The 25,161-nt window shown below is 36.3% G+C and overlaps 1 protein-coding gene across 1 annotated transcript in view; it reads left to right on the forward strand.

Moving 5' to 3' along the window:
• PAPPA2 (pappalysin 2) overlaps positions 1-25,161 on the forward strand; it is a 2,663,723-nt gene that overhangs the window by 706,432 nt on the left and 1,932,130 nt on the right. The window contains exon 3 of the mRNA XM_044085971.1: positions 21,100-21,245. Within this exon, the coding sequence (XP_043941906.1) occupies positions 21,100-21,245 (146 nt within the window). The remainder of the gene's footprint in view (positions 1-21,099; positions 21,246-25,161) is intronic.

Below are 25,161 nucleotides of genomic sequence, written 5' to 3' on the forward strand. Positions count from 1 at the left end.
AGATAATCTGATTTGTTTTCATTTAAAAGTATGACTGTGAAACATTAATACTTTTTAGTACTACTTTACCCTGTAAGGAGTTTATGTGGTATTTCAAGGTATGATATGACAGCTTGTATAATGCTGGGAATCTTCCCACTGCTACCTAATATCCAACTACCACCACTATGCAGTCATCAATACCTGTTTAGTAATAAATAACATTTAACAGGACAGAGCAGCACAAAGGTAAGGAATGTCTGCTGACCCAAAATTCAGCTAACATTAGACAAGAAGTGTGATTTCTATTCCAAATTATTAATATGGACCATATTAATATTTCTCTAAGAACGAATTCCGTGACACAAAAGCATTCAAAAAGAATTAAAAGGAAAACGCCAGCAACTCTTGTATTATTTAGCACTTTTGTCTTCTTTAATATCAAGACTTCTTCAGAATGACATGTTTCATTAATACAAGCAACCATTTTAACATTGTTTAAATACATTATTTCAAGTAGCTTATTTAAATGAACACAACAGTTCCTATCCAATAATAATGTAACAACAGTAGTCTTGCAAGTTGCCGTGTGCATCTTCATTATCATTAAAAAGGTAGCTCAATTAACTAGGAGGGGTGAATCCAGTAGTGTCGTGTGTATACTGGGGTCATGCGTAACAAGTATACCTGGAACAGAAACTTGGAAAGAAGCCTGAGGTATCGTGTGCAAAACCCCCCCCAAAAAAACCCTTTATTATAAGAACCAGTCAGATCACATTTCTATACTTTCAGATACTATATGACATAATTCTAATGAAATCAAGTTAACTCACATTTCAATACATTCAATCTCTATAGCATTTTAAGGCACATTTGATGTTTAGGCTTTCATTAAGACCTGGGCTGACATCTGCTCTAAGTTCGATCTGCCATTTTAGCTCCTGGACTTGCAAGAGTGTGTTCACATCTCCTATGAACTCAGCTATTCTTTGTAATGCCGTAAACTTAAAGCCTGTGAAGTTCAGGCAGAGTGTGCTATGTTTAGCTAAGGCATTCAAACTGTCCTTTATCACTTTATTTATCGCTTAGCTTTCTGTTGGTTTTGCCTATATAAAACCTTTCATAGCATATACAAATAGCGCAGTAAACCACATTTTTAGAGCTGCAGTCAAAGTGGTCATGAAATTGGACATTTGTATTGTAGTGCGGGAAACAGATGTTGTTGCCCTTTCATACAAAAACACAGGCCATGTATTTGCCACAGTCATACATCCCAGGGTCTGTTGCTATTCCTTCCTGCGGGGATGGGCATTTGTTTTTCTCAAATGAACATCCTAGGGAAGAGGTTCGTTTGAAGCAAAAGTTCAGGGCTGCCCCAAGTAGATTTGTTAAGCCTTTCTCTCGCTTCAGGATGTCCCAATTGTTGATAAGGACTCCTCTAATTCTAAACATGTCAGTGGACATAGGCAGTGGGAAACTCGCCACCCAGTCCCTTTTGTTCTGTCTGTTCGGTGATCTTGCTATGAAGCCAGTTTCCAGGATCGGTGGATACCTGGAGTGCCTGTACTGTAAAACCTCTTGGAAGAGATTGTCCACTAAGTGCTCTGGGTATTTTCATTCTAAAAATACATTTCTAAGGTAGAATCCTTCTGTCAAGAAAACCTCATCTTTGTAAATGAGTTTGGAAAGCCGGATAAACTGCCCCTTCACAATGTTCTTTTTCATGAATTGTGGATGTTGACTGCTAAACTCTAAATAATTATTCCTAAAGGTGGGCTTGCAGTAAATATTGGAGTCGAACTGGCCACTTTCCAGGTCTATTGTAAGGTGGATGTTTGGAAACTTGGTTGCCGTACCAATGTGTCCCACTGTGAGGCTCAGGAAGTCCAGACTGTGGAAGAGGGTTTCTAGGAAGCTGTTCAGGGAAGGTCTGTCCCCCTCCAGACAAGGAAAACATCATCAATGTAATGTCTGTACATTATGGTGTTGTTGAAACCGGGAAGCGTTTCAACTTTTTCCATTTCTCAGGTGCTGAGGACTAAGTTCGAATAAGCTGGGGCCATCTTAGACCCCATGGTTACTCCTTTCTGCTGATGGTAAATTTTCCCATTGTACTGAAAGAAGTTATTCTTTAATGCTGCTTCTGTTAGCCTGCATACAGTATTAATCTTAGTCACACTCAGGTTGGAGTGCCTGCTTAAGTATTGTCTGGTAAGGGTGAGTCCTCTGGTGTGGGGGATGTTCGTGTAGAGTGCTTCTACAATCAAAGTGACCAAAAAATATTCCCCCCCCTTCCAGTCTAAGTTTGGAGATATCACTCAGAAATGCCCAAGAGTCCTTAGTGTAATATTTGCTGCTTTGAACAATCAGGTTGAGGATGTGGACGACATACTGAGATATTTTTTAATTTTTTGTCCTCTGGTTTGAGACCACATGGCAGAAAGATGGATCATCAGGATTTTTGTGTACCTTGGGGATTCCGAAAAATTTCCCAAGGCTAGGTTTTTGTGACCAGCATAAAATTCTTTTCATCCTGTGTGATCTCATCCTTTAGGTACAGTTCTAATAGGAGGTTGTCGATTTGTTTAAGGTGTTGTTGAACCTGCTTGATGCTGACTTTTTTTTTTGTAGAACTGGTCATCCTTAAGCAATCTCTCAAGTGTTTGAATGTACCTTTCCTGCTCCATCACTACTGTCCCAGATCCCTTATCTGCCTTCATGATCCAGAGGGATTTGTCTTGGCTAAGTTCTTTCCAGGTTTGTCTTTCTTCTCTATTGAGGTTATGCCATTTTGTGGAGGGCTTATCAAAAAGGAGTTTCCTGATATCCTTCTCACAGGTTCTTGCAAGTAGGCCCAACGTATTGAAGAGGGCCGGAGTATACAGCTTCTTATAGTAAGGGGCCTGTCATCATCGTCGTCCAAGCTTTCTTCATCATCCTCATCATGCTGTTGTATGCCTATTTTCAATTGTAATTTCCTCATGTAGCACTTGAGGTCCAGGATAATGTCTGCCATGTTGGCTCTCTGTGCCAGGATGTACGAAACGCCTTTCCTCAGTACCTCATGGTGGCTTTCCAAAACAACTTGTGTGGTCAGGTTGAAAATGTCACCCACACAAGATGAAGGTCTTGGGTTAATGTTGTCTGGGGCTAGGTTCTGGAGACAGGGCAAGTGTTAGTCGTGGCAAAATCACCACTGCTTCCTGTTCCCTCTCCCTCTGCCCCTGTGATTGTTGTTCGCCCTTCTCCCCTCATTATTGTTGTTTTTGTGGCCCCAGTTGTTTCCATAGCCTCCAGGTCTGAACCTAGTGTAATTAATATTTCTGTTAATAACTTGACCCATATAGAGTAGGTAAGGTACTTTACTGTATCATATGAAATTTACATAATGTTGCAAAAGCTGTCAGTGATACCTGCTGTTTGCCTGTAACAGTTTGCAGATATTCATAATTGTTTATTAATAAAATATTTGTGTATGCATAAATATCATATTTCTCAGTAATTCAGATATTGTCAACCTAGATTCACTGTGTAGCAGCATTTCTAATGCCCAGCCTCTTGAGAGATCAGTAATGGCTCCTCAGACAAATGTGGCCTGTGGTACAAGAGAAAATATGAATTATTTTCCAGAAATATTATGAATATATGCCAAATGTTAATAATTAATTAATAATTTCAGCTAGAAGGTATTTGTATGGTACTCCATGGTATCAAATGGAAACGTGTGAAATAATGGAAAAAACTTTGCAATGATAATTTATATCCATCCTCCTTTATCTATAAAATGGGAAGAAATATGAAAGGAAGTTTTGAATGAGGGTTAAGTAGCCAAGGTAACCAAAATAAGAATGGGGAAGGTACGAAGAAGTGTGGAAGGTGTACCCAATGTCCCTACATTTTAGAAGCAGTTAGTTTAAAAGTGGACAATGGTATAGGTTCGAAAGTGTATTTTTTAAAAGAGAATTATCAGGTCAAAAACATTGGGTATTTAGCTAAATGCATGGGATGCACCAGATTTTATATAGGGAAAATTGAAAGATGCCTCTGTAAAAGGATTTATGAACATTACTATGACATAGCAAAGCAAAATGAAAACAATGCCCTTTTTAAGCACACAAGAAGATGTTCCCTTTAAACAAAACAAAGCACCCGGTAATGACGGCATTATTCCAGAAAGCTACAAAATTCTATCGAATAAAGCACTAACTTTGTTACTTTCAGTCTTCAATACTATACAAAATAAAAATACCATCCTTCCGTCATGGAAATATACATTTATTTCTCCCATTCTAAAGCCTGAAAAAGACCCTACAAAATGTAATTCATATAGACCTATATCGTTATTAAACACGGACTATAAAATGTTTATGCCTATATAAGCAGAGGCTTAAAAGCTTTCTTACCAACTTAGTAGACAAGTACCAAACAGGTTTCATAATAAATAGAACATCATATGATAACATTAAAAGAATAATAACCTTAACTGAGTCAACTAAAAACTAATAAAAATAAGCTAACTATAGCTAGTTTAGATATAAATTGTGCTTTTGACACAGTTGATTTGGATTACCTATTTATTCTTCTGCAGGAACTCGATTTTTCAAATAATTTTATAAATCTTATTACCCAGCTATATAACAGCTCTCAAGCTTATGTTAAAATTGGTTCTAATATTTCACAGTTTATACCTATTACTAAAGGGACTAAACAAGGATGTCCATTATCCTCTCTTTTATTTACTTTAGTTATGGAGCTTTGGGCAAACTTGATTAGACATATTAGTAATATTAAATGTTTTGATATGTCTTAATAAAACTTCAAAGATTCAAATGTTTGCAGATGACATTCTGATTACTTTGGGAGGTAAAAATCCAACATTACAGGGATTATTTAATTATATAGATTATTTCCAAAAAAAACTCAGGTCTTAAATCTAATCAAAATAAAACACAAATCTTGTTATCTGGCTCAAAAATATAATATTCAAAATGAATTTGAAAAATATATACCGCAGTCCCAACAAATAAAATATTTAGGTATAATTATTACTAATAATATAAAAAAAATTTCAAAAACTGAACTTCAATAAAAGTATAACAGAAATAGATAACCTAATACACAAATGGTCTAAAATTAAATTATCAATAGAGGAGAAATTATAAATTATAAAGGTGATACTTCTACCAAAAAGCTTATACATAATTCAATCTATTTTTATTCTTCCACTTTATACAATAATTAAAATGTTTAATACTCTGATTAAAAAATTCCTTTGGTACCCAATTAAACCCAGGATCTCTTTATCATATCATAACTACAGCTGGGATAATGGAGGTATTGCATTACCAAATTTAGAAATATATTCAATTTCTTCAGTAATTAAAACAATTTTGTATCTTATAGATAGCAAATATTCAGCAAAATGGAAATAATTTATCCTGTCCTTATCACAAAATTTAAATAACAATAATGACTTTATTAAGCTAAATTTAGTAAATATCACATTCATATGGAAACTAAAGGAATACTTTTATTTTTGCCCTACTCAAAATTTTATATCAAATTATATTATGATAATTTTAAAATCCTTTAAAAATGTTATTCTTAGATTTCAGTCATATGAAAGTTGGTTATTTCTTATTTTCCCCATAGCATACACACAGGGGATTATTTTCTCCACACATTTTTTATAAAATGTCAATATTTAAACAAAACATCTGATTTCTTGGCATCAAATGGTGAAAAACAATGAATTGCAATCCATTAATACTTTATTGGAAGAGAATGACCTTGATTCAACACTATGGCTTGACTTACAAGAAGCTAGAAATTATATAAAAAATAAACTTGATTTAATACCTTCTTCATTTAAAAATTTAATTCCCAAACTCATTCAGTATTTGATCACTTTTACTCAACAAAACAATTTAATTAAAATTAGCCTGTCACATATGTATAAAACTATTAAATCAGACCTGGATATATTTCCAGATAATTATTGGAAATATTTCTCTGACATTAATAATTGTAACCCTTCAGATAAAGATAAATTAAATATTCTTCAGTCAGCAGGTAAAACTACTTCATCACTTAAATGGAGAATATTTACTTGGAGATTTTTAGAGATCATTTATCACTCAATATAACATAAATAAGATGTTTAAAGAAAATATACTTTGTTGGAGATGAATGAAGGTACAGAATGATGACTGGGCACACATTTTCTATGACTGTTTACACATGAAAAAATGTTAGGAAGATATTAACAATTTCTTACAAGCAATATTCTCTGATAACTTTCTACTAAATAAATTGTTAGTTTTATTTAACTCTCCAATTCCATCCTGTGTAAAATCAAGTAAAATATTCACTTCTTTGGTCTGTACTGTCCATAGCCAGGAAAGAAATCACAAGAAATTGGAAGTCTTCACAAATTCCCTCTTTTCAAATTTTTAAAGATCTTCTCTTGGAAGCATCCAAATAAGAATGAATGACAATCAAATCTAGATCTTCTAGGAATACAGCCATGTATAACCAATGGATGAATATAATTGATTTATTAGAAAATCAATAACTGAAATGTATTAATCAGCCCTTATTCATTTGTTTTAACTTGAATTATTTGTTTACAGCATAGTGAACATATTTGTACATAGTTCATTGTCTTTTTTTGATCTTTTATATTAGTGTCTGTTTTTATCTACTTCATCATAAAATATGTTCAGTTCTCTTTTAATATTTGCATGCTTCAAAAATGACTTTAATAAAACCTATTTAAAAAAATGTTCCCATTTTACTAAATTTAAACTTGGTATTTTAGATAAAGTAATGTCAAACCCAAGTGGGGGGGGGTGGGATTTTAGAACATGTCTTGAAGTAAATGAAACCAAATGGCAGCTAAGACTGCAAATATCTTATGCCCAGGATTAAACAAATACATTAGCATTCAGCCATGGATAAATCTCAAGGCAACACTAGTTAAATGAGTTCATGGAGTATATGTTTTATTGCTTTAAAGTTTTTAAGAATACTTATTTATTCAAGTGAGATTTTAAGTAGGCAGTTTCCTTATTTTTTTTAACCATTGTATATTTCAGGTTTTTATTTAACCATACCATGTTTAATGAAGCAAGTTTTAATTTTGGGATGGCCTCTTTAAATGGTTTCGGGTATTCAGTTCACCAGCTAACAATTAATGGGTAGTGGCTATTTAAGTTTGGCAGTGATAGGTTTGAGGTGTATTCTGATGAAGTCCTGGGTTGCAGGATGAAAGTGCTCAATACTTGTTTTTAATTGTGTTATTATTTTGTGTGCATATTAATAAAGTGCGTGTGATAATCCAGAGGTGTTAAGTGGTCCATTAAATGTAACCAGTTCCTTGTGTTTGTTTTTCAGTTAATTTCTATCCATCTAAAGTTGCTTTTGTAGAGGTCTACATCCATTTTTCCATTAAACATGCAGATATGCATGCAATTCATAATGATGCAGATTGCAAAAATAGAGGTATACCTACAAAACTATTTTAAGCAAACTGAAGACTACATCTGCACGAACAAATCTTACACTGATAGATGAGTTCTATCTACTATGGTAAACCGGCTGTTAGTATTTTTGTATAATCACACTAATAACATTTATATTGCCCAATTACTTGCCCACTATAAAATCACCAACATTTCTTGCTGTCATATAAATATTAACATTGTGAAGAAGAATGTGTTTTGAAGAATGTTTGTATTTTATCTTTTATAGTTCTTAAGATATGTATATTTGTTTATGGGTAGATTACAAAACTACATTTGAAGAATTTAGCTCAAGTAAAATCTGTCATACCAGGACATCTTCAGGTGTCAGGATATTTGAAATTTCACTCAGGCTAGGTGTTAATAAGTTAAGTAGATTATATTATATTTTGACATAGAGGCAGTGAGGCAGGCTACTATCATCATACATGATCATGTCTGACTAATGTAATGCTCTCTACCATCTATTCTCTGATACTGATCGTGACTACGTGCTGTGGATGCCAACTTTCACAGCCAGCTTGTTAACAGATGCTTCCTGATATGATTATTCTCACGTATAACAGAACTGGTTGCATGTGTCAGCGCAGCACAGTATTTATGACTTTGTTCTGGCATCTTTGCTCTGGTTCACCATCTTCAATCTGCTGGAGTGGGAGTGGTAGGTATTACGCAGATTCATTTGGAATCTAACTTCTGTTCTTTCAGTAGTCAAACTCCAGATCTGTGGAGTCATGGCCTTCCTAGTTGCAGGAGCATGATACATCTTTCTCTCTCTCTCTCTCTCTCTCTCTGTCTGGAGGATCTGGAGATGTTATCAGTTTAGAGGAATGTACCTTAATCAGGAGAGTATTTGGTGCTAGCTATGAAGCCTTTTATGAATGTTTTTGTGCTGATATTTGAAGTCATCTTTAGTTTTACTTTTTATGCATACTGTGCTTTTATTAATCTTCTCCTCCATTGTTTTGTCTACAATCTGAGACTGTGATTTTTATTGTCATTCAGTCTTTGTAAGGTATGTGGGCTACACAAAATAAATAGATAATAAAAGTTTGCAGAACTAATTTATTTTATAAAATCACATGTTTACTGAAGTTATCATTGTCAAGTAAAGGAAATCATACGCAAACCTTCCAGTCTTACATAAAATGAACTAGTGCACAATACATGAAATGTTTAATATAATGATGACTTGTAAACTTTCTTCATAAAATCAACATTGCTTTATCCTTATCTTAGTATACCCAGGCCTGCAGCATTTCATTCTTTTATGAAATCATGCTATACATTAACTGAACTTAACTTAAGGAAAAAAATATATATATATAATGTGTTATTATTGACATCACAGAAGATACCATTCACAGTAAGAAAAAAACAAACTCAATTATTTTTATTCATTTTAAAGTAAAGGAGGACCAAGTATGCTAATCATATAATACTCTAAAAATAACTCCTTACTCAGCCTAGACATGCAGCTTTGGCTGTTCTGTTATCTGCAGGTAATATTTAATGCTAAGTACCTATATTGCTTTCACATCCTCTCTCTCTCATTTTGTGACTCAGCTTCTGTAAATTGACTAGAATCCATTATACCTCTGTACATCGAAAAAGTGATCCTGTGTGCTTTACTTGAGTGAGCTTTTTATACTAATCCTATTACTATGTCGGTCATAAAACTGTCTATTAAAGATGCCATCCACTTCTGTGTGCAAATAATGCCTTCCATCCAACCTACAGTACTGTTGTCACTTCTGTTCAAATTTACAACCAAAAAAGGAATTTCCCAAACAATGTTGATTACAGTCTCAACTAGTATACCCAATATGTTGCCTATTCACACTCAGCTCAGAGGAATTCTCTGCACATCCCAACAAGACGATTAATCATCACATAAATGAGCACCTTCCCAAGAAATGGAAACAGTGTCATTATAAGATCCTACTAGGTGCATCATAAAAAATTAAACTATACTTTTTGATGACACAACAATTTATATTTACTGTTGATATGAGCATAATAGAAGCTCATATTTCAAATGCCTCCTCTATATAGACTGAATTGTACATTTTGAGCATGTTATGCTTTAAACTACCAGCTAGCTCTACAATGTGTTCAATTTAAAATTTGTAAGCTAAACCAGTCAGCTGTTTCCAGGACTGGGAAGAGAAATCAGTATATAAACAATCCACATATCACAAACTTTCAAGTACAGTTTCTCGGCATCAAAACCCTAGATGCTAACAATTTCTAAGTCTGATTAAATTGATAATAATCACAAATATCTTACCCCAGTATTCAGCTTTATTTTACTTATACATTAGAAGATATCAGAAAGTCCAATCAGCCATAAAATTAACAGCAGTACTTATTTATGTGTTATTACATTATTGCTTATTTATAGAACAGGTTTGCAGTGATTCAGTTTTCTTTAGTACTCCATGCTTCTAGCAGTTTAAACAATACACGTGACTCATTCCTTATTTTGTCAGTCAGCCCAACAACGGCACCTCTTCATATCATCACACAGTAAGCATTACAAAGGTGTAAGTCTTATATAGTCAATCTACTTGCCAAATGATCAAAAACAATACAGGCAGTATAAATACATAATAAAATACTAGCCAATGCAATTTCATCTCCCCCAGACAGAGCTAAACAATCACCTCATTGAATCCTGTCAGATTATACCCCTTGTAGATATCTATTTGACCAAAGCTTCATACAATCACAGAAATATTTACCACACATCAATTGAAATAAAAACAAGTTTTTTTTATTTTACAACAACAGACAAGACATTATATACAATACATATACAATACAGTATACAATAATATAAAAATAAACCCAGTGTGTTAAATTTTTTATAGTGTGTTATATTTTGTGTATTAAGAATAATAATAATTCTGTTTATTCAGCCACAGAAATAAAAGCAAAGAGAGAGAAAGGAAAGAGAAGAAGAGTATAATATAAATTAGTATTATTTTTAACTTAGTAAAGTTATTAAAAGTATTTAGTGGCCAAACATTGGTTGTGAGTTAAGACGGTCAAGAACAGACAATCACAAACAGACAGAGTGAGATATAGTTTTAGTGCAAATTTAAAAAGTTTTAAAAGAGTCTAGTTGTAATAGAGAGAGGGAGCGATTCCAAATTTTTGGTAATGGCATGGGAAAAGAGACATTGTCCACTCTTTTCTTTCTTTTAATTATGGTTAAGAGTTGTTTGTTAGAGAAACCTAAGATGCGAAAAGTAGGTGTGTGTATTTGTAATATAGTTTGAAGGGATGGTTGGTAGTTGATTATTTTTAGTTTTTGTGATAGAGTAGTTGTGGGAGTAAATGTAGGTAATGAGGGAACCAGTTTAAGTTTAGATTTAATGCCCAAGCAATGACGTGTGAGAGTTGCAGACAAACAGACAAACTTCTTAACTATTTTATAGTAGCACGACTGCAGTTTGTTCAGATGAGTGTAGGTGTAGGTTAATGAAATTGGGGCAACCATAGAGGAAGGAGGGTAGAAGTAGACTATTAGCTAGTGTCAACTTGGTAGACTTGTCCAGATAGAGTTTATGCCTATAGAGTTTGCCAAGCTTAAAATGTGTCTTTTTGATTTGGCTGAGTATATGATTCTCAAAGGATAGTTTGTCATCGATGTGATGCCAAGTAGTTTGGCTGTTTTTACAGTTTCAATTTCCGTATTGTTTTGAGAGAATATTTTAAAGTCTAGAGTTAGAAGTTTGGTTGTGAAGAGTAAAAATTTAGATTTTTTTAGATTAAGTAGCAGTTAAGCTTCATTAAGCCAGGATTTGATGGAAATAAATGCATTTTGTCTTAACTTTAGGAGATCTGAGGTGTTGTTAGAGGATGTAATTATAGTTGAATCGTCTGCGTATTGAATGAGTGTACTTTGCAGGGATGCTTTATGGAGATTATTAATAAATATGTTAAAAAGCAAGGGGCCATGAATAGACCCTTGGGGAAGGCCTGTATTGTTGAGCAGGTAATCAGACTGATTACTTTGCCATCTAACAGATTGTTTTCTATTGTGTAGATAGTTATGGAACCAGGTTAGAGTGTGTGGGGAGCAGTTTATGGTCTCAAGCTGTAAATGTAGTTTTGAGTGGGACACTGTATCAAAAGCTTTTGATAGGTCTAGTAGGATCTTTGATGGTAGTAGGCCTGCATCAAGAGCTTTGTATACAGTGTTGGTAAATGACAGTAAGGCTGTTGCTGTGCTGTGTGCTGGGAGAAAACTATGTTGGCTGAGTGCGAGTAGGTTATTGCCTGTGAGATGTTGATCAGTTAATGGGAATGCTAACTGGAAGAGCTATAGAATCTGCTGCAAGTTTTACGTATTCAGCTGGGAGGCCATCAGAAAAGGGTGAGCATGGTTTTAGTTTTGAGAGCAGTTTATGGACTAGGGAGGTTGGTACTAGCTGTAATGTAAATAGAGGAGTGGATGGGTTTTTGTTGGAATTGCAATTGATGTGAGGGGAGTGTTTAGAGAGTGTATTGTCATTTATGTTGCCAATTATACTTGTGTTAGTTTGTAGAGAGAAATCATTAACACGTTTTTGGATAGTATCAACAAAATGAGAATTGAAGGCTTGGGCAATTTCTTGAGGGTCTTTGTCAGGAGATCGGGAGGGGTTGTGTTGAGTGCCAGGATTTAGGAGACAGGAAACAGAGTTCCAGAAGAATTTGAGATTATTTTGTTGAGTAGTGAGTTTAGTGGAGAAATAGCTTTTTTATCATTGATGAGCTGCTTTATGGCATTGTTACGGAGTTGTTTATATCTGAGTTCAAGTTGTGGGGTTCTATTTCTCTGCCATTCTTTCCAGGCTTTGTCCCTTGAGGTAAGTAACTGTTTAGTTTGTTTAGTTGGCCATGGGCATGGTTGTGGGAGAAAGACTGTCTAGAATATCTAAAAAGACTTTATTGAAGTAGTTGACTGTTTCATCAAGTGGGAGAAATTTGGTAGGGGACCAGTTGTGGGTTTTTAGAGACTCTAAGAATAGTTGTTCATTGAAATGGGTAAGATTCCTAGTTGTACTTGGACAATGCAGTTTGTCTATTTCAAGTTGGGTTCAATGGGTATAGGTAGGAAGATTGTCACTAAAGGTAGGGTCCCTGCCTTGGTGAATTTTTCAGGGTGTGAGATGAGTATCCAGTCTAGAATTGACTCTGCTTGCTTTTTTTACCTTACAAGTGGGGTTAGAGATGAGTTGAGTAAACCTGTGCAAGTTAATACTATTTAATGGGGAGTCAGAGATGAGAGTTTGTCAGTTTATATTTGTGTTGCCAAGAATGATGGTTTCATTTGATATATTGAGGGTGGTCCAGGATAGAAGATCTTCCAGAGTAGGTATGTTTTGATCTGGGGGAATATAGAGTACAGCAATACATAATTGTTTTCTGTTGTTGATGTGAAGGCTAACTAGCAATAATTTCATATTTCCAAATGCTGGTATGGGTTTATCATATGGTGTAACAGCTGAAGTGTCATGGTCGATTAATGCAACACCTCCACCTTTTTTATGTAGCCACCGCTGGTCAATTCTATGTATATTATATCCTGGAGGGATTATTTCAGTGTTAGCAATATGTTCATAGGTGTGTACTAGGCTAATGGCCTTGGAGCCTTTACAAGCCTAGCCCATAGATTTATCCCGGCATCATGCCACCCGACCTTAGTTCCCAGTGCCTCTGTCAACTAGAGCCACTAGAGTGATCCCCGGGGTGAATTTTTTATTTCCCATCTACTCATCAAGTTTTCTTTTGAAGAGGGCCAGTGAGGCACTCTGCTTGACATGCATGGGAAGTCTATTCCATAGCATGGGCAGTCTCTGGGTTATGAACCTGTCCCTCCAGCTTGTTCTGTTGATTGTGGTAATGAGGTTGAGGCCTCTGCAGCATGTAGTGCAGAGGGATTGGGATTTTTTTAGATGTAGCATTTCTAACAGAGCTGGGTCAGACATGGCTTTGTAAGTCAAGCAGAGATCGCCTCAAAGTAGGCAATATGAGACAGAGAATAGTTGGATTTTTTTGAGTCAGTCCATATAGGGCAAGTGTTTAAGGCCTAAGATACTCTTTGTGAGGTATTTTTGCGGCCTCTCCAGTTGTTGTAGGTGTCTAGTGAGGTACATGCCAAATGGGGCATTGTACTCGATGATTGGCCTAATGAGGGAAGAGTAGAGGGAGACAATGATTTCTTTCTTCCTAGATGAAAAACCCTTAGTAATGAGATGTGCCACATAGAAGGACATTCTGACCACAGTGGCAATGTGGTAGTCAAAAGAGAGGTTGCTGTTAACCTGTGTTCCCTGATGTCTTATGACACCTTCTGTGTTCAGTGGACTACCATCAATGTGGTAAGTCATGAGAACCAGGTTTTTTCCAAAGGGGATGCTGACACATTTTTTTGGCATTGAGCTTAAGGCCATAGTTCTGACACCAGTCATTGGTCTCAGTGAGGCCTTTCTGTAGTATGTCAACATCACTCGGGGAGTTAATTATGGCTCCCAACTTGCAATCATCTGTGAACTTTGTCAGCCAGAGTCCCTTCGTATTGGCCTGAACTTCAGAGAAGTAGATACCAAACAGGACAGGACCCAGGACCAAACCCTGTGGGACTCCACTTGTGACTGGTTGACAGTCTGACTTGGAGTCAGCTACTTTCACACTGAGGGTTCTATCTGTGAGCCAGTTTGCAACCCACCTTGTGATACAGGGGTTGATGCCTAGCTTAGTGAGTTTTTCTATGATTCCTGAGTGGGGAATGGTATCAAAGGCCTAGGCCAGATCAAGATAGGCTGTATGAACCACCTTGCCTTCATCCACAGATCTGGTGACTGACTCAAAGAAGTCGACCAGGTTGAGCAAGCATGATCTACCTTTCACAAAACCAAACTGTGTTGCATCCAGAGTTTGGAGGTTCCCTATATCTTTGTTTATTTGGTCCATGATGATGCATTCCATAGCTTTGCATATCAGACTTGTCAGACTAATGGGGCGATAGTTCTCAGGGTCTGTAGTCGCTCCTCCTTTGTGGAGAGGAATGACTGTAGCAGTGCGCCATTTGGTAGGACAAAGCCTGAGGTGAGGCTGTGCTTGAACAGGGCACACAGGTGAGGTGCCAGTTCACTCTGTAGTTCATGTAGAACACAGCCAGGGATATTGTCAGGTCCCATTCTTGGCCTTGGACAGTGATGTTTTAACCTGAGCAGCAGTAATACTGGGTGCCTGGCAATCTACAGGTATTGTGATTGGTCCTTTGGTTGGAGAGAGAGGGATAAAGTTGGCACTGAATCTGTCAGCCACTATATTGGCAATATCTGTTGGCTCGGTATAGGAGGTGCCATTGTACAACAGCTCCAAGAAAATCTGGGCATTGCCGTGGAGATTCTTTACATAAATATAAAAGGCCTTGTGGTTGTCTTTACTATATACTGCAATTATGTTTTCATAGCTAGCTTTAGAGGATTTGATGAGGGATCTCAACTTTTTGTTGAGGCTGATAAGGGAGTTTTAGCCAGGTCTCTGTGACTGCTACAATATCTTGGGAGTAGTGAGAGAAAAAGGCATGAAATTTGGTGGTTTTGTTACAGATACTGCATACGTTAATTGTAGTGAAGCAGAGGTTCTTGGTACTAGAAGAAAAGTTTTGGGCAGAATGATTGATTGGTCCAGGGTTGGGGTGAATGTCGCCACATAGATAGAGGGCCTGGTAGTGATATGTAATTATGGAGGGGTGTTGAGTAATGAAGAGAGGCCTATGGTGGGGTTGTAAATTCATTTAAGTTTGATTATGATGACAAAGGATCTAATCATTGCAAGGTGCCAAGTGTGGAAGTTGAATAAAGAGGGTGAGATGTCAGAGAAACTATTGGTATTACTGTGGGGTGCAATGGGTGATGTGGAAAATGTTGAAGTTGGGTAGTGGAATATAGTATGTAGAGAAGTGGTGTGGGATAGGAAAAGAAGAATGGAGGTAAGGGAGATTACGGTAGTACAAGGTTTTGATGTATAGTACGTTAGGAAAAGGTTGTGGGACTATAGTTAAGGAGAAGAATGAGGAAGATTCAGGAAGGGAAAAAATTAACAAGGAAGATAATTATGGTGGAGTGAGTGGGAGGATACTGGTGTATGTGTCTGGGTGTTGATTGCAGAATAGACAGGAAAAGGAAGAGCTTATGGAAGGTATAAATGTAATTGATGAGAGATATGAAAAAATAGTCCATATAAGGTCCTGTACACCCCCAAATGAGAAGATACATCCTATATGAATTACAAGACCAGCATATGGAAGCAGTCTTGATCTCTCATAAAAGGTACATAATTCAAATTTAATAAATAATTACATTAAATATCATGTAACATCTTCATCATAATCAGAAGTACAATACCCTTCAAGCATCATGCATATTTGCATTATCTAACATGAGTATTACATGTAAATGGATATTCCAAATTATTTAATAATACTTATTACCTAATATTCCTGCCCATTAGACTAACTTTAATCTCCATTTTTTTATATCACAGTCATGGAAAATTAATTGCAATAAACAAATGGCTTAGGATGAGGCAAGAACAAGCAAAAACTGAATGCAATATTTGGAATTAGTGGAAACGTTTCTGAAGCTTCCTAATATCATCAGTTTTTAAGCATTTTGGATCCTGATATTGCATGCATCCACATCCTGATAAGCATACTTTTAAAAGCCCTCTCTGCTTTGGAAGCACTGCATCTTTTAATCATCATCAAGCAAATTCAGAATTTTCTTCATCAACATGTTCTCACTTTTGTCCCCCAAAATTTCAACTCTTTACTTCCAACTAAATTAGTAACTTTGAAATCCAGCCATCCAAATCACTCCAGTGTTAAAAATAGCTCCACAAACCATTTCTAATTATCAGAAAGAAAATCCTTAAGGAGAGTAGGCTACATCAGTCCTAGCCTACTTCATAGCATCCAAAAACCCAGCTCACTGTTGGATCACTTGCACTGAAAATTCATGTTAAATACTCTACCATGGACTTCCTACTTTATCTCCAAAGCTTAGATACCACCACCTCCTTTCAAAACCAAGTTTCAAATTTAATCATAATAATTCTTGATGACCTGATAGAGCTAATTCTAAGTACCACATATATTTCTTATCCTGTAATAAAATCTGAAACTCCTACATAAACTGGATCTCAGTCTTGTCCAAAAATTTTACTCTTTACTTCCAACTGCATTCCCAACTTTGAACTCAAGTTATAAAGTAAGGTTATTTCACAGGATTTTATACATCCAGATAGATAACAAATGCAGGTCTAAGAGACTGTGCCATCTCCAGAAAGAATTCTCTTTTCATAGAGGAGGTTAAAATGTTGGATAAGCTCATTTTCTTTAAAGAGACTAAGATTGCCATTTCAGGCCTGAAACTAGATAAAGCTCCTGGCCAGGATGGGTTGCCAATAGTACAATAAAAGTCGGGTAAATAACAATATGGGTAGAATCGAATCATATGAACAACTCACCAGATTTCATACAAGGGCATAGCCTGTACTCTAATTAGACCATAATCTCACTAATACAGAAAAAAAAACAAATCCCAGGGATTCAAGATTTTCGGTCAGTATGTTTAATCACGGCTTATATCCTTGCTACCTGGCTGGATAAATTCCCACCTTAACTGAATCAAAAAAACAGTGATTTTATCGGACATAGAGTAGTCTATGATAAATGGTGGGAGATGTTTAAGTTCCTACAGAAACATGACAGCAATTCTCCCAAAGCTGCTATGATTGTATTTCACATTGATAAGACCTTTAACATGGTAGTACATCTGTCATAACACCCCACACACACTCCCAAAGAATCAAGCACCCCTTTGGGTAATTTGAAAAGAAAACCCATGGTCAAAATTACCTCTCAGTGATTCACTATGCACATCTTACTTGGACTGCAATGTGAGTTAATAGGTGCAACTCAGCAACAAATTTTCAAATAGAAATACAATAACTCTTTGTCACCTCATAACTACATTTAATACCAAGGATGATAGACAATACATTTTCATAATGTTTATGTTTTTCAATGAAAACCCATTCCAACTTGCAAATACTTCATTTACAAATCCAACATAATCCACTTCTTTCTCTTAACCTAGAAATCCAATCATTCACAAGTTCACTCCAAAGCCGTGCTTTTTGGTTGAACAAACCTGCCTCCAGCTGTTGCCAAGGCAATCCATATATTCCTGCCTTACAGCTTCCTTCTTCTGCTGGAAAGACAACATGGAGTATCTGTAAAGAAACTCTCTTAATATATTTTCATTCCTCGAGATCCTATTTTTGCAGAAAAGCAATATGTTTAGCGGCTGTCTTCTGAAGCCTTGATAAAGTGCTTTCCAACTATATCTCTAGAGTAACACCAATAAAAATATATATAAGCTACTTATTTTCTTCAGTAAATTTTGCAGCCATGCAGTCTTGCAACACATCCATGGTAATCAAAAAGCTTCAGTTTCTAATGTCTCCGTATTTCCACCCTTTTCAACAAACACACCAGACATTACTGATCTTGAAATCTTCTTGTTATTGGCTTTTAAAAAAATATTAAACAATGTTAATAAGAACAACTGGAAAGGTACCTTTCATTCTAAAGCACTGTGAGTGTTATATTTTAAAGAATATTTTGACAATTTTGCTAGCTGAGGGGGGTGAGGCATGGTTGAAATATTAGCAGTCAAAATGATAACTATTTAGTTAGCCTTTATGCAAGATAAGATTAAGTACATAAGTATTACTATCAACTTCTTTAGAGAGACAGCTTCATCATCTTCATCATCATCCCCCTCTTCCTAGTTTGCTCCATGGGGTCGGGTGTCACATCATCACTCTTCATTTATAAATAGATTTCATTTTTAATGCAGAATAGTTATTTTGTTTATATATGTGCATCACTGGTTTTGAACTGTTTCAGAAGCACCATACTATTGAATCCCCAGTGTGTGAACCATTAGTACATCATCCATGATTCAGAATGCACAGTGCAGTCATGCCTTTCTGACGCTCACATCTCAGTGTATGTAAGCCTGGTTAAAATTAGTATGCATCTGTTAGACTTATTTTAAGGGAGTGTCTTTGAACATGTTAATTGTGTTTATGATGGGTTTGATTGGATGTAAGTATATATTATTTAAATTCAAGCATCACTCAGTTTGTTTTAAATATTTGAAAAAGTGCATGGAGGTGCAAGAAAGATTGTTCCATAGAGTTTATTGACCATGATTTCTGATATAATATTGTTTTTACAGTAGCAGAGAATATGATGAAGGGAATGACAACAAAGGTGGACAGCATACAGAAGATAAAGGTAACAGGCAGTAATGGGGAAAAATGTAATTGGAAATGTAGAGGCTTGGCAGTTCTTTGTAGAGTCACTTAGATATTAAGTGTGCTTGGGGGAAAGGCAATATTCACTCAATTATATACCTGAAACAGCTCAACAGAAGTTGAAATTTGACAGTCATGGGCTCCTCAATAGTAATGTGTAAAGTACTGATGTGGGATGGTATAATCTGGACCAGCAAGGGATATATGGGTGAAAGAAAGTCAGAACCTCACTGTTTATGGCAAATGCTGCTTACAGAACAGTAATTTAAAGGGCCATTGCTCCTTTGTGTGATGTTTATGAAAATGGATGGAGAAATCTCAAAGCTAGAAGGCCCTGGGTTAATGGGCAAAACCATCCCACTGTACCATCACAAAGAAGGAAGATATGCCTTGCCATAGGGGGTTACTTCTAGTTAATGTGCCATCCATACAGGAATATAATTACTGGGCAAGTCTGAAGAAGCTAACTGAATGCTGTTGTGGAAGAACCATCACAACAACAGCAGATAAGAAACACAGATTGTAGAAGGCCACATTCACATCACCATGCACCTGACTTAATGTCAAAGGGCGTGTGTGATACAGTTACAGGTATTCAGGCAGCATGTGCTACAATTCAGGACCTATCATGCCATATAATTCAGGTCTGGACTTCACATCCACAGCAGAAGTCTGTGTCTCATCTGCAATCAGCCTGCAGTCTTGAGCAATGCATCAACCATGACTGATGGAAGAAGCAGCCTGATTTGGTTAGCATTTTGGGTGCACTATGAGATTTTGATCCCAATCTGTTCAACTTTGCAGAGTCAGCACTCCTTTCATAAGGTGGTGGAGGACAAAGCCAGACATATTATAGTGCTGGCATTAACTAACTCAAGGAATTTAAACAATCAATTGTCCTTGATGGTGCTATTAATGGATGGGGCATTCCATACTAAATCATCTATAAACTACTATGTAGTGCATCGAGTGTGGTGATTACACTCCAATATTTGGAAAAAGACAAATCGGTTAAATGCTACTATAGCACGTTATCCATTCATAGCAAATGTTGAGCACTGCTTGCTGAACCATTAAGGCTGTGACTCAGGCTAGGCAGACAAAACTATGAGTGCTAACCAAGCGACAGGCTGATGATTTTCTCCCTGCTGTCTGTGCCTACAGTGGGTCCTTGCATTCCTCGTATAAACTTAGAAAGTTGCTAGAATAGCAAGATTTAGGTCTTAGGAACACCCAGAAGAAACCCACAAGGACACAGGCAAGAGATGCAGACTCCACACAGAAGGCATCCCAGCATCGAACCAGAGAACCTCTTACTGTGAGGTGACAGCACAACTGCTGCACCACTGTGCCATCCAGGTATGCTGCCTACAACTTGGCTGAATTGCTTCCATAATCTCTTTCACAGAAAGAAGTAAGTGTAATCAGTAGGCAATCTTCTTATCCATTCATTGTAGTAGTCATCATTATGGGAGTGGCATGAGGTTATGCACCCTTCTGAGCCCTCTAGAGCAGAGTTTTCACTCAGGAAATAGACAAGAAATCTTAGGATAAGTGTGTCTTGTCTTAAATAAATGTATAAACCTACCACTACTAATCTGTATTCAGCCGACTATGTTGTCTGGCTGAAGAGCCTTACTTACTCTGTGTGCACTGTGCACTGTGGACTGCAGCTTGAAGTATCAGACAGAGAAATAGCTATCTGCAGCTTCCTGCTCTGCTCGTGAGCTAGTTCTAGCATGTCCATATAGGTACTCTAATCTCCACATCACACTGCATTCCCACAAGCTGATATAATTAAACAAAAAAAAGTGATAACGTTAAAAAAAAATCACAGACAATAACAATTATGTCTAAATAGCTTGTGCAGTGCAAATAAGAAATATCATGGCATTATGTTTTCCCTTGTTAAAAAATATTTTACATGGTGAGACAGCTCTCTTTTTTCTTCCAGCTCTCTAGTGCATTTTACTATTTGCATTTGTAAGCATGTTTTGCTTGCATATGAATGTGTGTGTGTGTGTGTGTGTGTGTGTGTGTGTGTGTGTGTGTGTGTGTGTGTGTGTGTGTGTGTGTGTGTCAGTTCATCCAAAAGGTATTTATTTTTTTATACTCACTGTCTGTCTGTCTCATTTTACTGCTGCAACTTTGCAAAATCTTGTTTTCTTTCACTTGGATTTTTCTTATATTTATTCTTTCTCTGCAGGGCTTACATGAGTGTTAAAGAGATGAAAGAGGAATTACACCTCACTGGCGCTGACTACTTGAACATATACTTTGCAAACTCTGCCCGTGAGGAACTAGTAGGTGCTGCTACGTGGCCCTGGGATAAGCATGTCTTTACTCACTTAGGTAAGTTATTGCTGACAGCAGCAATTTAAGCATTCTAGAACAGAATAAACTAAAATTTTTCAACTAAGAGTTGCTACTAGTTACTGTTTGCAGATGTCTTTCAGTAGCTCACATTTCTGTTCATTGCTTTCTACCAGCACCATATATTTGATAATGTCACAGCTGGTTATTTACACTAAGAGCCACTTCTAAAAATATTGTTTATACTAATAATGAGACTGTTGGAAATTCTGCATTGGGGCTTGCAAATGGAAATGGAAGAGCTGTAATTATGACGTGCAACTCTGAAAAATAAAATAGCACTTCAATTTAAGTATAGGAGGTGTTAAGAACTCAGAATAATACCATTAAAGTAATTCTCAGTTTTTGATAATTCTTTGCTCCTCTGTACTTCTTTAGCATTGCAAACTGTGGGTGTCCTATATTCTAGCTACATATATATAGTTGTAGTCTGTTAGAGTGAGCTTTCATAAGAATGCTTTTGCAAGCTTGTTATTTAGACTTAAAACTGTTTTTGTGTGGGAGATTGCAGAATAGAGGGGTGTGAGAATCTCTTCCTCAGAGTTGGTGTATGCAATTAATAGGGGGTATTGGGGGTCAATTGATCAATACCTATAAAAGCAAAAGTAGCTCCCAAATGCTCCAGCATTTGTTTATAGAGAATACTTATATTGCTCTTACATATGACATCACATAGAAGTAGTATTATACTTTGCTTACAGAGACACAAGGTTTGCCCTAAATAGAAAGCCCCATAGTGACATACTGCCACATAAATAGCCTATTCCTAAATGGATATAATATTCTGTCTGGTGCTGAATATTCTGTTGGTGTCAACTGATATAATATCAAGGGTCACGTTATCAACATTTGCCACATGCAACATTTCCTCCCCTCTTAATAAAATCCCCACCTTGATCATGTAAATCTTTCTTGAAGTGTAGAAAATGTTCACTTATACTTTAACCTCAATTATAACCTATTTTGCAAGATTTAGGGACAATATTAATAAAAACAACTGTTACTGACCAAATGTATCAATGCTAATGAAGACTGTCTTGATCAAGATACTTTTGGTTCCATAGGCTGTGATGAACTTGCTTCCATTATCCTGCCTCCAAAGTCAATTTCTGTATTGAAAAAGCAGATGTTCTAGCCGTATTCCAGGCCTTTCCCATAGCTGCCTGGACAATCTTAGGAGAATATTTCAGTTCCCGTAAATGGTTAATGTAAATATCCAGATCAGATGAGAACTATTTTGTCCTTATTACAAATAATTTGCAAAGTTATAAACGGTGATGTTATTATTAATAATAGGAAGTGTTTGTGTAGTCTGCATTGCTCTGAGTATCACTCATCTATGCATTTAATTTTGATTTGAAGCTCTTTATTTAAGGTTTGATCACTTCTATTTTGTATTTTATTCTAGTATTACATTTGTTTTGTTTTAAGTTTTCTGTTCTGTTGGAATTTAAGAGTTATTGGCTAGGGCCAGTTAAAAACGTTACCAAGGATTCCTTTGCAAAGAATTCCTTTGCAAACTGTGAATAACATCAGTTAATTAGTGGGAGGAGCTGAGAGACAGCATTGCTCTTTTATTGAGAAATATCTGTAGTTATCTGAAGTGTTTGTGTGGTCTGCATTGCTCTGAGTATCACTCATCTCTGCATTTAATTTTGATTTGAAGCTCTTTGTTTAAGGTTTAATCATGTCTATTTTGTATCTTATTCTAGTATTACATTTGTTTTGTTTTAAGTTTTCTGTTCTGTTGAAGTTTTAAGAGTTCCCCACCTAGCCACCCAGTCCTTGTTGTGTTCTTAAATTGGGTGGCTTTTGAGTTGCCCACCCCTACTATAAAGCTCACTTTTCGGAACTCCTCCCAGTACCATCTCATCAGCTTATTCTACTGAGTAGAGAGAGATCATTTGGTGAGGCCCACCCCTTAGTTTATCAACCTTAAATTATCGTGTTTCATCCCTTCCCACTTAACCAAAAAAAAAGAAAAACTGCACTTTATTCATCTGCTTTTACTGTATTTGTGTTTCTTCCTACTTTATTACTTTATTTTGCTTTTGCTGCCTGTTCTTAAACATAGTCAATTGCATTTATTCTGCTGCATTTATCACTGCTTGTTAGTAGCCTGATTAAATTGTAACTATTATTCTAAGCCTTTTGGTTTAATCACTTGGGCCTCAGACCAGTTGTTTTATATTAAGAAGGTTTGTGGTCTGCACTCTTGTGGTAGAACAGGTAGCTTACATCCTTTCAAGTTGGGAGCTGCTAATTGAAGGCTTAGTGTCTGTTATTCTAAAAGTGTATTAGTTCTGGTTTACGCACTTGGGCTTCAGGCCAGTTATTTTATAAATCTGATTGAAGACTTAGTGTCTGTTATTCTAAAAGTGTCTTAGTTCTGGTTTAAGCACTTGGGCTTCAGGCCAGTTATTTTACATTAAGAAGGTTTGTGGTCTGCACTTTTGTGGGAGGAGTAGGTAGATTCTGCCCTTCTGAGCTGGGAATTTCTGGTTAAAGGCTTATTGTGCCTGCTTATTTGAACAGTTTCTTTCTGAAATTGGTGCACCTTGTTTTCTGTAGAATAGACTAGATTCAGACCTGCTGAATCTAGCTTTGTTTGTATAACCTGAACACTAATCCAGGCCATTGTTTTTGGAGAAGGTTCCCCTGCACCCAAGTGGCAGGAGTGTGCAATTAGAACATGTCAGATTGAAGACTGCTGGAACAGGGCTCAGTTTTGTGCTTTTTTAATGGTTAATTGGGTAATTTGTTTAAATCAGTTTGCTCATTTGCTACTGTTATATAAAAATGCACTTTATTTATCTGTTTTTACTGTATTTGTGTTTCTTCCTATTTTATTACTTTATTTTGCTTTTGCTGCTGTTCTTAAAAGTACTCAATTGCATTTATTCTGCTGCATTTATTACTGCTTGTTAATAGCCTGATCAACTTGTAATTGTTATTCTAAGGCATTTGGTTTAAGCACTTGGGCTTCAGGCCAGTTGTTTTACATTAAGAAGATTTTGGTATTCACTCTTGTGGCAGGACAGGTAGCTTACATCCTTCCAAGTTGGGAGCTGCTGATTGAAGGCTTAGTATGTGTTATTCTAAAAGTGTATTAGTTCTGGTTTAAGAACTTGTGCTTCAGGGCAGTTATTTTACATTAAGAAGGTTCGTGGTCTGCACTCTTGTGAGAGGAGAGGGTAGATTCTGTCCATCTGAGCTGGGAATTTCTGGTTAAAGGCTTATTGTGCCTGCTTATTTGAACTGTTTCTTTCTGAAATTGGTGAACCTTGTTTTCTGTAGCATAGACTAGATTCAGACCTGATGAATCTAGCTTTGTTTGTATAACTTGAGCACTAATCCAGGCCATCTTTTTTGGAGACGGTTCCCCTGCACCCTAGTGGCAGGAGTGTGCAATTAGAACTTGTCTGATTGAAGACTGCTGGAATGCGGCTCAGTTTTTAGCTTTTCTATTGGCTAATTGGTTAATTTGTTTAAATCAGTTTGCTCATTTGCTACTGTTATATTAAAAATGCACTTTATTCATCTGCTTTTACTGCATTTGTGTTTCTTCCTACTTTATTACTTTATTTTGCTTTTGCTGCCTATTCTTAAAAGTACTCAATTTCATTTATTCTGCTGCATTTATTACTGCTTGTTAGTAGCCTGATTAAATTGTAACTGTTATTTTAAGCCTTTTTGTTTAAGCACTTGGGCTTCAGGCCAGTAGTTTTACATTAAGAAGGTTTATGGTCTGCCTCTTGTGGCAGGACAGGTAGCTTACATCCTTCTTAGGTGGGAGTTGCTGATTAAAGGCTTAATGTCTGTTATCTAAAAGTGTCTTAGTTCTGGTTTAAGTACTTGGGCTTCAGGCCAGTTATTTTACATTAAGAAGCTTTGT

Source organism: Protopterus annectens, chromosome 10.part0 (genome assembly GCF_019279795.1).
Source record: "Protopterus annectens isolate FY-2018-M chromosome 10.part0, PAN1.0, whole genome shotgun sequence".
Lineage (NCBI taxonomy): Eukaryota > Metazoa > Chordata > Ceratodontiformes > Protopteridae > Protopterus > Protopterus annectens.